General features: G+C 41.5%; 1 protein-coding gene across 4 annotated transcripts in view; it reads left to right on the top strand.

Moving 5' to 3' along the window:
- Positions 1–10,983: 10,983 nt before the first annotated feature.
- SPATA18 (spermatogenesis associated 18) overlaps positions 10,984–14,113 on the top strand; it is a 44,169-nt gene continuing 41,039 nt past the window's right edge. For all 4 annotated transcript variants that reach the window (XR_004438019.1, XR_004438020.1, XR_004438021.1 and 1 more), the window contains exon 1: positions 10,984–11,439. Coding sequence is in view for 1 of the 4 variants with exons in the window: in XM_033214701.1 (XP_033070592.1) it covers positions 11,353–11,439 (87 nt within the window). In the remaining 3 variants the exon portion in view is untranslated. The remainder of the gene's footprint in view (positions 11,440–14,113) is intronic.

Here is a 14,113-nt window from a genome sequence, read left to right as displayed (position 1 = left end):
TTGTTATAGAATGAATGTTTGTGTCTCCCCTGAATATTTCATATGTTGAAATCTTAGCCCCCAATGTGATGATATTAGGAGGTAGGACCTTTAGAAGCTGACTTAGTTCATTTTGTGCTTCTATAACAGACTATCTGAGAATGAGTAATTTATAAAGCACAAAAATTTATTTTCTCACAGTTCTGGAGGCTGAGAAGTACAAGCAGGTTCAGTTGTCTGACAAGGATCTGGTCTCTGTTTCCAGGATGTTACCTTGAACACCTTGTCATCCTGAGGGGAGGAATGCCATGTCCTCACATGGCAGAAGGGAGATAATGGGTGAAAAAAGACAAAACTCCATCAAGCCCTTTTGTAATGGCATTAATCTATTCATGAGGGCCAAGCCCCCATGACCTGAACACTTCCCAGAAGGCAACATCTCCCAATGCTGTTGCATTGGAGATTAAACTTCCAAACATGATTTTTTGGGGACACATTCACATTATAGAAGGAAGTGATAGGTGATTAGCTATGTTCTCATGAATGGGATTAGTGCCTTTATAAAATAGATTCAAGAGAATGGGTTTGTTCCTTCCACCATGTGAGGACACAGTGACATCTATGAATCAGGAAACAGGCCTTCACCAGACACTAAATCTCTAAGCATGTTGATCTTGGATGTCCCAACCTCCAAAACTGTGAGAAATAAAGCTCCATTGTTTATAAGCCACCTAGTCCATATTCTGTTATAGCAGCCCAAATGGACTAAGTCAGATGTTATTAAGGATCTTGAGATCACTGTGAATTTAGGATGAGCCCTTTCTTATAAGAGGACAGGATGGCAACATACACAAAGGTGATATGAACATAGAAGCAAAGATTGGAGTGATCACTGTACTAGGCAAGGAATACCAATAATTGCCAACTGCTACCAGAAGCTAAGAAAGAAGGATGGAGCAGATATACCCTTAGAGCCTCCAGGAGGCTCTGATTTCTTACTTCTAACCTCCAGAACTGTAAGACAACAAATATCTGTTGTTTAAAGCCACCAAGTTTGTGTGTTACAAATATACACTTCAAGCCCAAGAACTCAAAATCTTTCTTCCCAGTCTGGTCCCCCTATGTTCCCTTAGTGAATGATATCACCATCTAGTCAGACACCTCAAAGTAGTTCTACACTATTTCTAGAATGATCTTTCTAAAATACAAATCTGATCATGTCACTCCTCACCCTCAAGCTTATCATACTCCAAATAAAATGTAAGGCCCTTCACCAAAAGTTTAGAACCTTTTGGTCCTTCTGCCCCTTTTTAGCCTTGTTTCCTGCCCGTGCCACAAATACATCCAACTACAGAGGAGTCAGGGAATCAGAGATAAAGTAATCTATCCCTTTATCCATGTGCAATATTTGCAGCCCCCATCTAGTTGCCTGAGTTCGTCAAGTTCTTAATGGCTCTGTTCCTTTGCTTATGTGGCTCTTTCTCCTTTTAATCTAGCTGTTCTCTACTTGTCCACTAAAACTCAGATCAAGGGGTATCTCTTCTGAAAAGCCTTTCTTAAACCATCTCCCAATCATACATTTCTGATTTGTGTGCCCCTCTCTGTGATCCCCAAGCATGCTGCTATTTTCACATCACACTATACTGAAATTTATGTATTTGTCCATCTGTTTTACTTATCTGTGAATTCATGCCTCTCCAGATTCTTCCCATTTTTCAGGCGAACCTCAGTCCTATCTCCTCCTGACAATCACAGCCTGTCCTTATTGCTCTTTCCTTTTAACTTTTCACTAATTTGCTGTAACACCCCATTTAATACTTAATGCAGTATCTCATTACTTTACTTTTCATGATATACAGTTTGCTTCTGATTAGACTGAGTTCCTTACAAAGCAGAGGCAATGTGTTATTGTTTTCCATGTTGCTCTAAGTCCTGAACACATTAAGAACCAAGTACATAATACATACTTAATAACTCTGATGAATACTAAATTAATTTTTTCTATTGGGTAAAAAATATTACTAGCATCTAAGTATTTCTGACATTGGTATCTAATACTCACCATACCGTACCCCAGAGAAGGCCACTAGACTAACTCTCATCTCTTTGTCTTCTATGTGCTCTTTCTGGGTCCAGTTCTGCCCCTTCCATACTTAACCTCTGTGACCTCCAATGTGATATAGAAGAGACCCAATCATACAGTTTTTCTGTTTACAGCCCTTTGCTGCCTCCCCACTACCTATGAAATAAAGATCAATTCCTTTAGCCTGATATATAAGACTCATCATAGTTGAAACCAGGACTATCTTTGCAGTCTTGTCTCTGATTCCCTGACTACTCTGTAGTTACATTGGACTACTATTTGTCATTTTCTGCCCCTCCATTCAATTTCATGCCCCTTTGCTATGATTCCTCCTGTTTCAATTTGCTCTTCTCTTCTTGGTGAACGTCTCTCCATCTTTCCAAAACAGTATCTAAACATCACCTTTCTATGACTTTCCCTGATCCTTTTTCAGAAGATGGGAAACGAGGCAAAGGAGGAATCATTGTTTCCGCAGAACGTTTATCTACTCTAACCGATCACATTGAACTATGGTTGCTTTTCTCTCTCTTGAATAGATTATGAGATCCTAGGGAGCAGAGACTGAGCTTAATTCTACCCATGCTTAAGGCAGATGGTTGTGTCACACTAGAAATCCAGTAAATGTTTATTAAAAATGCTGAAAAGGATCTATTTTAACATTACTCATCCTAGGGACTGTCTCATGCTATCCCATATCCCTCTCCCGATGTGCTTAAGGACATCTTGCAAGGTAGACCATACCCACCGTGTCTCTGCAATAGTTTAATGTGTCCTGAGCTCCTCCTCTGGGGATTTTCACAGAACCATGACCTTGCCATTGCATTTAGCTAGCAGAGCTGAAAAGATGGAGGGTGAGGACGCCTTCTTTTCTTAAAAACCTGTGATGTAAACTTGGGTTGCGATAGGAAAAGTACTTTGCAGCTCTCTAAAATCACACTACATCTACCTTGGGTTTTTTCTCCGTCTAATCTGTATTTGTTGCAAATGTACTATAGTTTATTTAGGTGCTAAGGTGATTATACTTGTGATATATTTAAAATTTCCTCTTGTTTTTATAGTTTAATCAATAGTGCACATGAAATAATTGTACAAAAAAATTCTGAACTGCTGCTCTGAGTGGGTAGTGCTTGGTATGACACAGGAAACAGCATTCTTGCTTCTGTCAGAGGGGTAACCTGCCTCCCGCTCGGTTCCCAATAAATTCATTTGTTCTCCAAGGGGTGTTTTTTACAAAATATTTTCCTTTCCCTTAATGTGTCAGAGAAAAGGACAAAACAGAACTCCTGAAAGGAGAACACAGAGCACTCAGGTTAGAAAACACTTAGTGGACAATTAAGTGTTTTGCTACCTACAAGAACAAAGTGCCTCTGAGCACGAAGAGCCTAAGCATTACCTTGGATAAACATTGCATTTAAAGGCAACTTTATGCAAGTGGGTCAACAAAGACTAAAAGATTTTCTTCAAATAGTAATACAGGCCCTGATCCAAAGACACAAGATCCAAACACAGACAGCAGAAGGACAAGAATACCGTGACTCAGCCAGGAAAGGATGAGGAGTGCTTAAAAGAGCATCCAAGCCAAACATAGGTTTTTCTTATCAGTCCTTGGCTAAGGGTTAGCAACTGTCCTTAGGAAGACTAGAAATTAAGATGAAAATCCTACTGCATAATATAATCCCCTGTAATTTATTGCATATATTTATGTTTGGTGTAGTGTGAACTAAATATACATAACTCTCACTTCAGCTCAGTTCAGGCAGTGGATTCAGCTCATCTTTTGTTGGCTTCTTAAAATACCCAGTTAAAAATCTTTTGAGCTGACTGATGTAGGTAAAAATCCAGGGTAGACAAAATTAAAATCTATTCCAAGGCTGGGCATGGTGGCTTATGCCTGTAATCCCAGCACTTTGGGAGGCTGAGGTGGGCCGATCACCTGAGGTCATGAGTTTGAGACCAGCCTGACCAACATGGAGAAACCCCATTTCTACTAAAAATGTAGTTAGCCGGGCGTGGTGGTGCATGCCTGTAATCCCAGCTACTCGGGAGGCTGAGGCAGGAGAATCGCATGAACCCAGAAGGTGGAGGTTGAAGTGAGCCAAGATGATGCCATTGCACCCCAGCCTGGGCAACAAGAGTGAAACTCTGTCTCAAAAACAAACAAACAAACAAACAAAAAACCCTGTTCCATCTAGATACTCAACACGTTACCCTTTCTAGAACAAATCACTCCTGGCTAGATAGTAGAATTATCACACCGTAAGAAACACCAATTGGCTGTTAAAATTGCCTTCTATCTCAGTGGATTATGACATCAGATACAAAGCAGCCAATCGCATCCTTTCCTTTCCATTCCGTTTCCTTTTCCTTCCTCCTTTCCTCCTCCTGGCCCCCAACTTGTTTCTTCTTTCTTATGTGCCAGTTGCTGTGCTGAGGATATAAAGCTAAATAAGCCTCTCTCCTTTTCTTCATGAAGCTCAAAAGCTTAGATAGGAAGCAAATAAATATAATATAGCATGATAATTACAAGAATATTAACATGTCCAAAAGTTAAAGAGACAAAGCATAAAGGAGAAAGTGATGAGCTCTGAGAGTTTGAGGTAATTAGGAAAAGTTTATCAGTTTAAGCTGGGTTTAAATTTATTAAAAATGCAACTATAGAGAAATTCCTTGTTTATTAACTGGAGGTTAGAAATAGTAGTTATTCCAGCAAGCTTGCAGAATAAATTTTACTAAAAAAGGGTGCCCAACTTTTGGTGATTGTCTAATGCGCTCAAAATCAACGCTTGACCTAAAGTGAACTGTCAACCAAAAATTGAAACAAAGAGCAAGATTTGCTCAATCATGAACCTAATCAGTATGGCAAAACAGTATTAAAGACTATTAGAACTGCAGGGCATCTTGCAGCTAATCTAGTCCATATTACTCATTTTATAGATGAAAAAAATGTCTCTGAGTGATTAAAGATTTATATAAAGTCATAAGAATTCACTAATTGGCAGAGTGTGAGATAAAGCAACAGTGTTCATGTTTTGAGTTTGCTGTTCTTTCAACTTCTCCTAAAATTGCTTAATTAGTAATGTCCTAAAATAATCAAATTGGGACAAAATTTGAGCATCAAAATATTCCCCAAAGAGAATCATTACTTATCTGGTATTTTCTGTCATATGTGAAAAAAAGGAGACTTATCAGCATTTATTTATTTATTTATTTATTTATTTATTTATTTATTTGAGACAAAGTCTCGCTCTGTCACCCAGGCCAGAGTGCAATGGTGCCATCTTGGCTTACTACAACCGCTGCCTCCTGGGTTCAAGTGATTCTCATGCCTCAGCCTCCCGAGTAGCTGGGACTACAGATGTGCACCACCTAATTTTTACCTTTTTAGTAGAGACAGGGTTTTGCCACGTTGGCCAGGCTGGTTTCAAACTCCTGGCCTCAAGTAATCTGCCTGCCTTGTCCTCCCAAAGTTACAGGCATGAGCCACCACTCCCGGCCAAGGCTTATCAACTTTTAAAATAGAATCTCAGCCATATTGACTACATGCTTATAATTTAAAACACATGGACTCTTTAATCAGAAATATAAACTATTTGCACTCCAGGCTTTTGCTCTGTCTTAAATTGATTGCTATTTAGCACCCATCAAAAGCTCTGCAGAGGGGACCATCATTAAGGGCACTTATGAAAACATCCACTTATTCCAACAGGTATGCAAATTCTAAGCTTGTATCAAATAACATCACCTGAGAACTAAAAATGGGGTGTCAATTACTAGGCCTGCTCTTTGATGAGCTGTTCTAGCATTACTCCTTCAGCATTGATCAAAGATGGTTTCACAAAACAATAATATCAAGATTTTTTCTATATTTTTTTAAAAAGGTTTATTAAGATATCTTTCATCTAGGTTGTCCAATACTCTTTGGAAATGAGCAAACACATTTTAGATTGGTACCAAGAAAATGTGTTTTCATTGAAAGAGCTCGTCTGTATACTTTAAACATCAATCATTATCATAAAACTCATTTTCCTTTCTGCTTTGCCTTCCACTAAGCCCGGAAAGAAATATGAAATGTGGCTCTTAGTACATGGGCATACATTTTGGGCATATTTGCTTTTTCCTCTAAAAAATATTACTAATCTGACAGTATTTTCAAGTGTCTTGCTATCAGCCATCTCAGACACTTTTTTGGAAGTACTGGGGTAGGGAGGGTAAATAACGAATAAACATGTGAAACATTTCCTGTATTTTGATCATCAGGAGGAAGACCAATGCTTCTTATCATAAAGACAAGTTCCTGCTATACACAACACATCTCTTGAATTCTAGTGAAGCCAGGATGTACATGAAATGACTGCAAGCCTTAAAGGTCTTGAATCTAATTGTGAAGCTGGGGCATATGTAGAGATAAATATCAGGGAGCATATGCTAAGGTGATTTCAAAGATCCATTCTATCTTAAGACACTGTAAGTCTAATTATTAAATGAGCAATACAGACATTTAGTCAAAGCGTGTTCTGTTTTGAGGGAGCTGCTTAAATATTGATATTTTAGCTGGCATTTTTCTTTCTGAGGGTGGTAAAATTTTGGGGTAACTATATTAGTCCATTTTCATGCTGCTGATAAAGATATATCCAAGACTAGGCAATTTTAAAAAGAAAGAGGTTTAATGGACTTATAGTTCCACATGGCTGGGGAGACCCCGCAATCCTGGCAGAAGGCAAAGAGGAGCAAGTCACATCTTACATGGATGGCAGCAGGCAGAGAGAGCTTGTGCAGGAAAATTCCCCTTTTTTAAAAACCACCCGATCTTAGGAGACTGATTCACTATCATGAGAACAGCATGGGAAAGACCTGCATCCATGGTTCAATTACCTCCCACTGGGTCCGTCCCACACACATGGAAATTCAAGATGAGATTTGGGCAGGGACACAGCCAAACCATTTCATTCCGCCCCTGACCTCTCCTAAATCTCATGTTCTCAATTTCAAAAGCAATCATGCCTTCCCAACAGTCCCCCAAAGTCTTAACTCATTTCAGCATTAACTCAAAAGTCCACAGTCCAAAGAAGGACTAGAGAAGGCAAGTCACTTCCACCTATGAGCCTTTAAAATCAAAAGCAAGTTACACGTTGTGCACATGTACCCTAGAACTTAAAGTATAATAAAAAATAAAAATAAAAAATAAAATCAAAAGCAAGTTATTTACTTACTAGATACAAAGGGGGTACAGGCATTGGGTAAATACAGGCATTCTAAATGGAAGAAATTGGCCAAAAAAAAGGGGGCTACAGGCTCCATGCAAGTCTGAAATCCAGTGGGATAGTCAAATATTTTTTATTTTTTAAATTAAAATTTTTTTTTTTTCTTTTTGAGACAGAGTCTTGCTCTGTTGCCCAGGCTGGAATGTGGTGGTGTGATCTCGGCTCACTGCAACCTCCATCTCCCGGGTTCAAGTGATTCTCCTGCCTCAGCCTCCCAAGTAGCTGGGATTACAGGCACCCGCCACCACACTCAGCTAATTTTTGTATTTTTAGTAGAGACGGGGTTTTGCCATGTTGGCCAGGGTGGTTTCAAACTCCTGACCTCAGGTAACCCGCCTGCCTCAGCCTCCCAAAGTGCTGGATTACAGGTGTGAGCCACTGCATCCTGCCAGTCAAATCTTAAAGCTCCAAAATGATCTCCTTTGACCCCATGTCTCACATCCAGGTAATGCTGATGCAAGAGGTGGGTTCCCACGGTCTTGGGCAGCTCTGCCCCTATGGCTTTGTAGGATACAACCTCCTTCCGGGCTGCCTTTACAGGCCAATGTTGAGTGTCTGTGGCTTTTCCAGGCACACAGTACAAGCTTTCAGTGGATATACCATTCTAGGGTCTGGAGGACGGAGGCTTCTCACAGCTCCACTAGGCAGTGCCCCAGTAGGGACTCTTTGTGGGGGTTCACCCCCACATTAACCTTCTGCACTGCCTTAGCAGAGGTTCTCCATGAGGGCCCCACTCCTGCAGCAAACTTTTGCCTGGGCGTCCAGGTGTTTCCATACATCTTCTGAAATCTAGGCAGAGGTTCCCAAACCTCAACCCTTGACTTCTGTGCACTCACAGACTCAATACCACATGAAAGCTCTGAAGGCTTGAGGCTTGTACTCTCTGAAGCCATGGCCAGAGCTCTACATTGGCCCCTTTCAGCCATGGCTGGAGTGGCTAGGATTCAGGGCATCAAGTCCCTAGGCTGCAATGGAGACATACCCTGGAGATATTTTCCCCACTGTCTTGGGGGTTAACATTTGGCTCCTTGTTACTTATGCAAATTTCTGTAGCCCGCTTGAATGTCTCCTGTGAAAATGGGATTTTCTTTTCTATTGTGTTGTCAGGCTGCAAATTTTCTGAACTTTTATGCTCTGCTTCCCTTACAAAACGGAATGCCTTTAACAGTACCCAGGTCACCTCTTGAATGCTTTGCTGACTTAGAAATTTCTTCTGCCAGATACCCTAAATTATCTCCCTCAAGTTCAAAGTTCCACAAATCTCTAGATCGGGGCAAAATGCTGCCAGTCTCTTTGCTAAAACATAAAAAGAGTAACTTTTGCTCCAGTTCCCAACAAGTTCCTCATCTCCACCCACCTCAGCCTGGATTTCATTGTCCATATCATTATCAGCATTTTGGTCAAAGCCATTTGACAAGACTCTAGGGAGTTCCAAACTTTCCCACATTTTTCTGTCTTCTTCGGAGTCCTCCAAACTGTTCCAACCTCTGCCTGTTACTCAGTTCCAAAAGTGCGTCCACATTTTTGGGTATGTTTTCAGTGGAGTCCAACTCCCCATAAGAATTTACTGTATTAGTTGGTTTACATGCTGCTGATAAAGACATGCACGAGACTGGGCAATTTACAAAAGAAAGAGGTTTAAGGTACTTACAGTTCCACCTAGCTAGGGAGGCCTCACAATCACGGTGGGAGGCAAGGAGGAGCAAGTCACATCTTATATAGGTGGCAGCTAGCTTGTGCAGGGAACATTCCCTTTTTCGAAACCACCAGATCTTGTGAGACTTACTATCACGAGAACAGTACAGGAAAGACCTGACTCCATGATTCAATAACCTCTCACTGGACCCCTCCTACAACACGTAGGAATCCAAGATGAGATTTTGACAAGGACTCAGCCAAACCATATTAGTAACTGTTTTGTGTAAATTTTTTCTGAATAAGCTATCATAGAAACAATTCATGTTCATGGCAGAAGCTTGAAAAAAATCAGAAAAATATAAAAGAGCAATAAAAATAACCCACAATTGTACCTTGGGTTCACATTGTGCAGTTTAACACAGTATATACAATTTAGTGTTCTGCCTTTTTCATTATAGTGAAAATTTCTAGATAGTATATATTCTACAATAACAAGATTTTTATTGTGCAACATTTCATTGAATGATGTGCTCAACCATTGCCCTATTGTTGGAGGTTTAGATTGTTTACAACTAGTTTTCTTTATTAAATATAAACGAATACTAATCTACATTCCTAATAATAGTGAACATAGGTCGGTATTAGTTTATATTTAATAAACAGCAATTACTACAGGAATTGCTATAGCATAGGCCCAGCATTGTACTAAATACTTTACATGAATTATCTTACTAAGTTTCATAATAATCCTATGAAAGAATTATTTTCCTTTTACAGATGATGAAACCAAGGATTACAGGCAAATTAAGGTGCTCACAGCAAAGAAAAGTACTTTACGGCTAATTTATCTGACATAAATGTTTCAATTATGATTTTTTTATGAATAAGTAAATGGGACTGTTCAAAGATTCCAAATGCCTATTGAAATATGTAATTATTAGGTCCAAATTGAGAAATTTGAGGCTTTTCTCAATTCATTATATACATATATGTGTATATGTATGTTATATACATATATGAAGTTGTTTAATGAATATTTAGTTGTTTTGTTGAGGGGTATTTTTAACATTAGAAATTATTATTCTACTCCGATCAAATAACATGTTATACCCTTATAGTCCTTATTTTATGGTCTACAGAAAATAGTAGGAACACAGGCTCCAAAACTGAGCCTTTCATTTTCATTAGCAGATAGTAAAGCCACTGTAATCAAGAGAAATACAAAACAAGAGGTGGTGAAAATTCTTGATTTTACAATACTTGAATATATGCAGTGTTCACTGATTTTCAAATACCTACAGAGATGAAACTAAGTTAAACTAGCTAGCTAACCAGCATAGGCTCTGCTCCCCACCGCTGTTTTAAAGAATGGATAGGAATGGTTTACAATCAGCAAATTTTTTGATGGTATATAAAAGAGCTTGCTTCGAAAGCGCTTAAAGATGGTCGAAATGGTTTCCTAAGTGGTTGAACCCATTTCTGTAGCAGAATACACACTTTTGAAATAGTGCCAAACTAGGTCAAGAAAGTCCCAGTTAGAGAATTCGGCATTAAATGAAGCTTTAGAGTGCTCAATGACTCTTAAAAAAAAAAATAATACACTGTAAATAATAAATATACACTGGCAAATCTTATCCAAACCTGAGGGATTAACTTTAATTTGTGAACATCCTGGACCTAAACTCTATTGACTTGGGTACCCACCCAGTGGGTCAAGGAACAAAGCAAAAGCTAGAAGTAGGAAGTACTGAAATTTTAGTTACAAGTTTCATACAGGTAAACCCAAGGCGCTACAAAGGAATAATTAAAGGAATGAAAGGAGAAAGAATAAAGGGGCCAAAGAGTTGATCTCCTGAGACAGCCTTGCCCCAAATTTCTATGACGACTTAACTGCTGCTTTTCTGGACACGCGTGGGCACCCAGAACCCCCGAATGGGGAGGAATGCTCTAGGCACCCAGCTGCCCTCCAGCCCGCGCGACGGCGCGTCTCAGTCCACCCCGGGGGCGCGCGGCTGTCACCCAGGGCGGGGCGGCGCTGGCGTTGCCACGACGCAGGCCGCGCGCGTCCCTGGCAGCCAACGCGTCCACGTCAAGGTTTGTTTAATAATCGCCAGGGTATTTATGGCCGGGCTCAGGCGGCTGCTGGGGAGTCAGGAGACCGCGCCGGGCGGCGGATGAGGGGCGGTGGCTGCGGCCCAGGGCACCTCCCCCCCGGCTTCCCGAACCCGGCCCGGTCCGACCCGAGGGGGAGGATGGAAACACCTGCCGCGCTCTGAGCCCCCCACAAGAGAACACCCTTCCCGCCATATTACCCCACGGTCCTGCGGAGGCCACTGCCTGGTTCCCCCACGTCTCCATCACGCAGCGTGGGGCCGTGCGGTATAGTGAGCGATGGCGGAAAACCTGAAAAGACTGGTCTCAAACGAAGCTTTACGAACGTTGCAGGAAAAGCTAGACTCCTGGCTGAAGGAGTACAACGTGAGTCTGGGTGAAAAACCCCTGGGGCTCGCCCTCCCATAGGTTCCAGCACAGCCCTCGTCGGGGATTTCTTAGAGCTGGAGTTGGTGGCCACTTTGCAAAGCCTCCGCGGTTGTGATTCCTAACCAGGACCTCAGCCTTCGACCGGGATCGCTGGGGAAGGAAGGACCTGTGTGTACGTGCCCTTGTCTCCCAGCTTCGCGAGGCGGCGCGCGGGTGGCGGGGCCTGCGGAGCGCAGCACTAGGCTGCGGAGAGATTGGAGAGTGCTTCCAATCAGTGGTAACTAAGGACGCCGGCGACCTAGCAACAGGGAAGCCCTGTGGTCTGCGACTGGTCTGGTCATGCTGGCCACTCTTTCCAATCCCCCTCGCCAGCGCAATCCACACCTCCTCCTTCCCCAACCCCGAATTATTTTTTTACTACAACCCTCTCCTGCCCAGGGTTTGTATCAGAATGGATTTGTATAAACACACACCCAGGAGTTATTTACCCAGAAATAAGCGAAACGGACACTTGTTAACGTTGCGGGTTTCACTTGCGTGCTAGTGGGCCTGGCAATTGAACTGGAACTGGGCCACAGTTCCAACACCAGGGCGGATTCAGGCCTTTTTCCAGGCATTTGTGAGAAGCCAGTATTCTGTCACCAAACCCATGAGCACTTTTCAAATCTCATTAATCCCTACCCGCACCCTGGCTCCCCATAATTCCCCCCTTCCCCCAAACAGAACTCTTGAGTGTTGAATTTGCTTTACATTCGGTCGGTCCGTCTTAATATAAATAGGGATTTCCCCTCTTACATAGTAAATGGAGGGGTCGGCAAAAAGAACTGTGGACCAGAAATTAGCCCCCTCCCCGCCTTGTTTCTGCATTTGGCTCTGCATAGAACTAGCTGAATGACGGGGTCAAATTATTTTACTTCTCTGGGTCTTAGTACCTCGTCTGTGAAATAGCGGAGATTGGTCTAGATGATATGTAAATTTCCTGTTCAGATTTTAATTTTTTGAGCCTAGATTAGCTTGTTTCTGAGACCCTGCCTGTTATGAGGTCCTTAGGCTTCCCCATTCACCCTTTAACCAGTGCTCCTGAAGTGGAGGGGAGCTCAAAGAGTAGCTACAGCTTTCTCCTTAGCCTTCCTTTCTAGTGTTTCCTGTTCAATCTCTTTGCTCCCTTTTAAAGAACTAGCACTGACCATTCCTTCTCCATTAAGAATTCTGGAAAGTTAAAATGACCTCTTTATCATAAAAGACTTGGGTTCCCCCTAACTAATTTTAAAAGTACCTACTACCTAGTCTCAGGAGGTTGAGAATAAGAAATCCTAACATGTGTACAGTATTTACCCCCTTTTTTTTGCCCAGCGGCCTAACTGAACTCTGAATTTTAAAAAACATGTTGTTTGTCACAATGTTTATTACAAATAGCACTAGTATTTGTCTGGAACTAATAAACAATTACTTTAGAAACTCCCTGTAAGTAAGGAGAAGTGCCTTAGTTTATTACATTTTCCTGTCTTGATAACATCCCATTCTCTGCTGTCATTAAAACCATTTCCATCCAGCTGTTCCCTTCATCTCTCTACAGTAGAGACTGTACTCACAACTACCAGTGTTTTTTATACCTTGTGGCCACTCCCCAGGTTCCATCATTTCTCTTGAGTTTGCAGGCATCTTTATCACATTGGAATGTTGACACCTGTAGTCTTCCCCCTCCACTCCTGCTTCATCTCTTACAAGTATACTGATGAATCTTATTTCTATAGGATGTGTTCCCATCTGAGCTCTCACTTCTCCAGCTGCCCATTGGACATCTTTCAACAGTGAATGCTATTGAAATGCTCAAAATGCTCAAAGTCAAATCTGTTCAAAACGGAATTTACCCTTTCCCATGCCCCAACTACAGGCCTCCTTTCTAAGTAGTCTTCATCATTATGTACTCCACTCCCTTTTCACCATCATAGTCTGTTGGTTCTAACTTCAAAGTTCATACAGAATCTAAACACTTTTCAGCAACCCCACTGCTACCACCCTTCTCCATCCTTGATCATCTCTCACCTGGATTATTACAAAAGTAACAACCCAAAGAGACTCTTCTAAATGTCAAGTCAGATCAAGTTACTCTTTTTGCAAGACACTCCAAATTTCCTATTTCAGTCAGAAGAAGCCAAAGCTCCTACAATGACCTTCAAAGTCCTACACAATTGTGCCCCTTTAAGCTCTTTAACCTTATCTGTTACATTCTCCCTTGCTCAGCCCACTCCAGCAGTACCAGCCTTCTTGCTCGTCCTAGAGCAGTGCTGTCCAATAGAACTTTCTATGATGATGGACAGGTTCTATATCTGCATTGTCCAATATGGTAACTATTGGGCACTTGAAATGTGGCAAGTGCACACTGAAGAACATAATTTTTAATTTGACTTAAGTCCAGTTTAAATTCAGATAGCCACATGTAGCTCATGGCTACTGTCTCAGACAGCACAGTTCTAGAGATGCCAGACATGCTTCTGCTTCAGAGCATTTTGCACTCATTGTTTTCTCTGCCTGGAAAACTTTTCCCCTGTTGATATTTGAGTGAGATAGGAACATCCTCATTTTCTTAGGAGAGCTTTATTTCTTAGAAAGGGTAACAACCTGCAGGCTGGGAAGTAGACAGGAATTAATGCTGAATGGGTTGGCCACA

The sequence above is a fragment of the Trachypithecus francoisi genome, unplaced genomic scaffold, assembly GCF_009764315.1.
Source record: "Trachypithecus francoisi isolate TF-2019V2 unplaced genomic scaffold, Tfra_2.0 Lachesis_group1, whole genome shotgun sequence".
In the NCBI taxonomy this organism is placed as follows: Eukaryota; Metazoa; Chordata; class Mammalia; order Primates; family Cercopithecidae; genus Trachypithecus; species Trachypithecus francoisi.
This window is presented reverse-complemented; position numbering and strand designations above follow the sequence as displayed.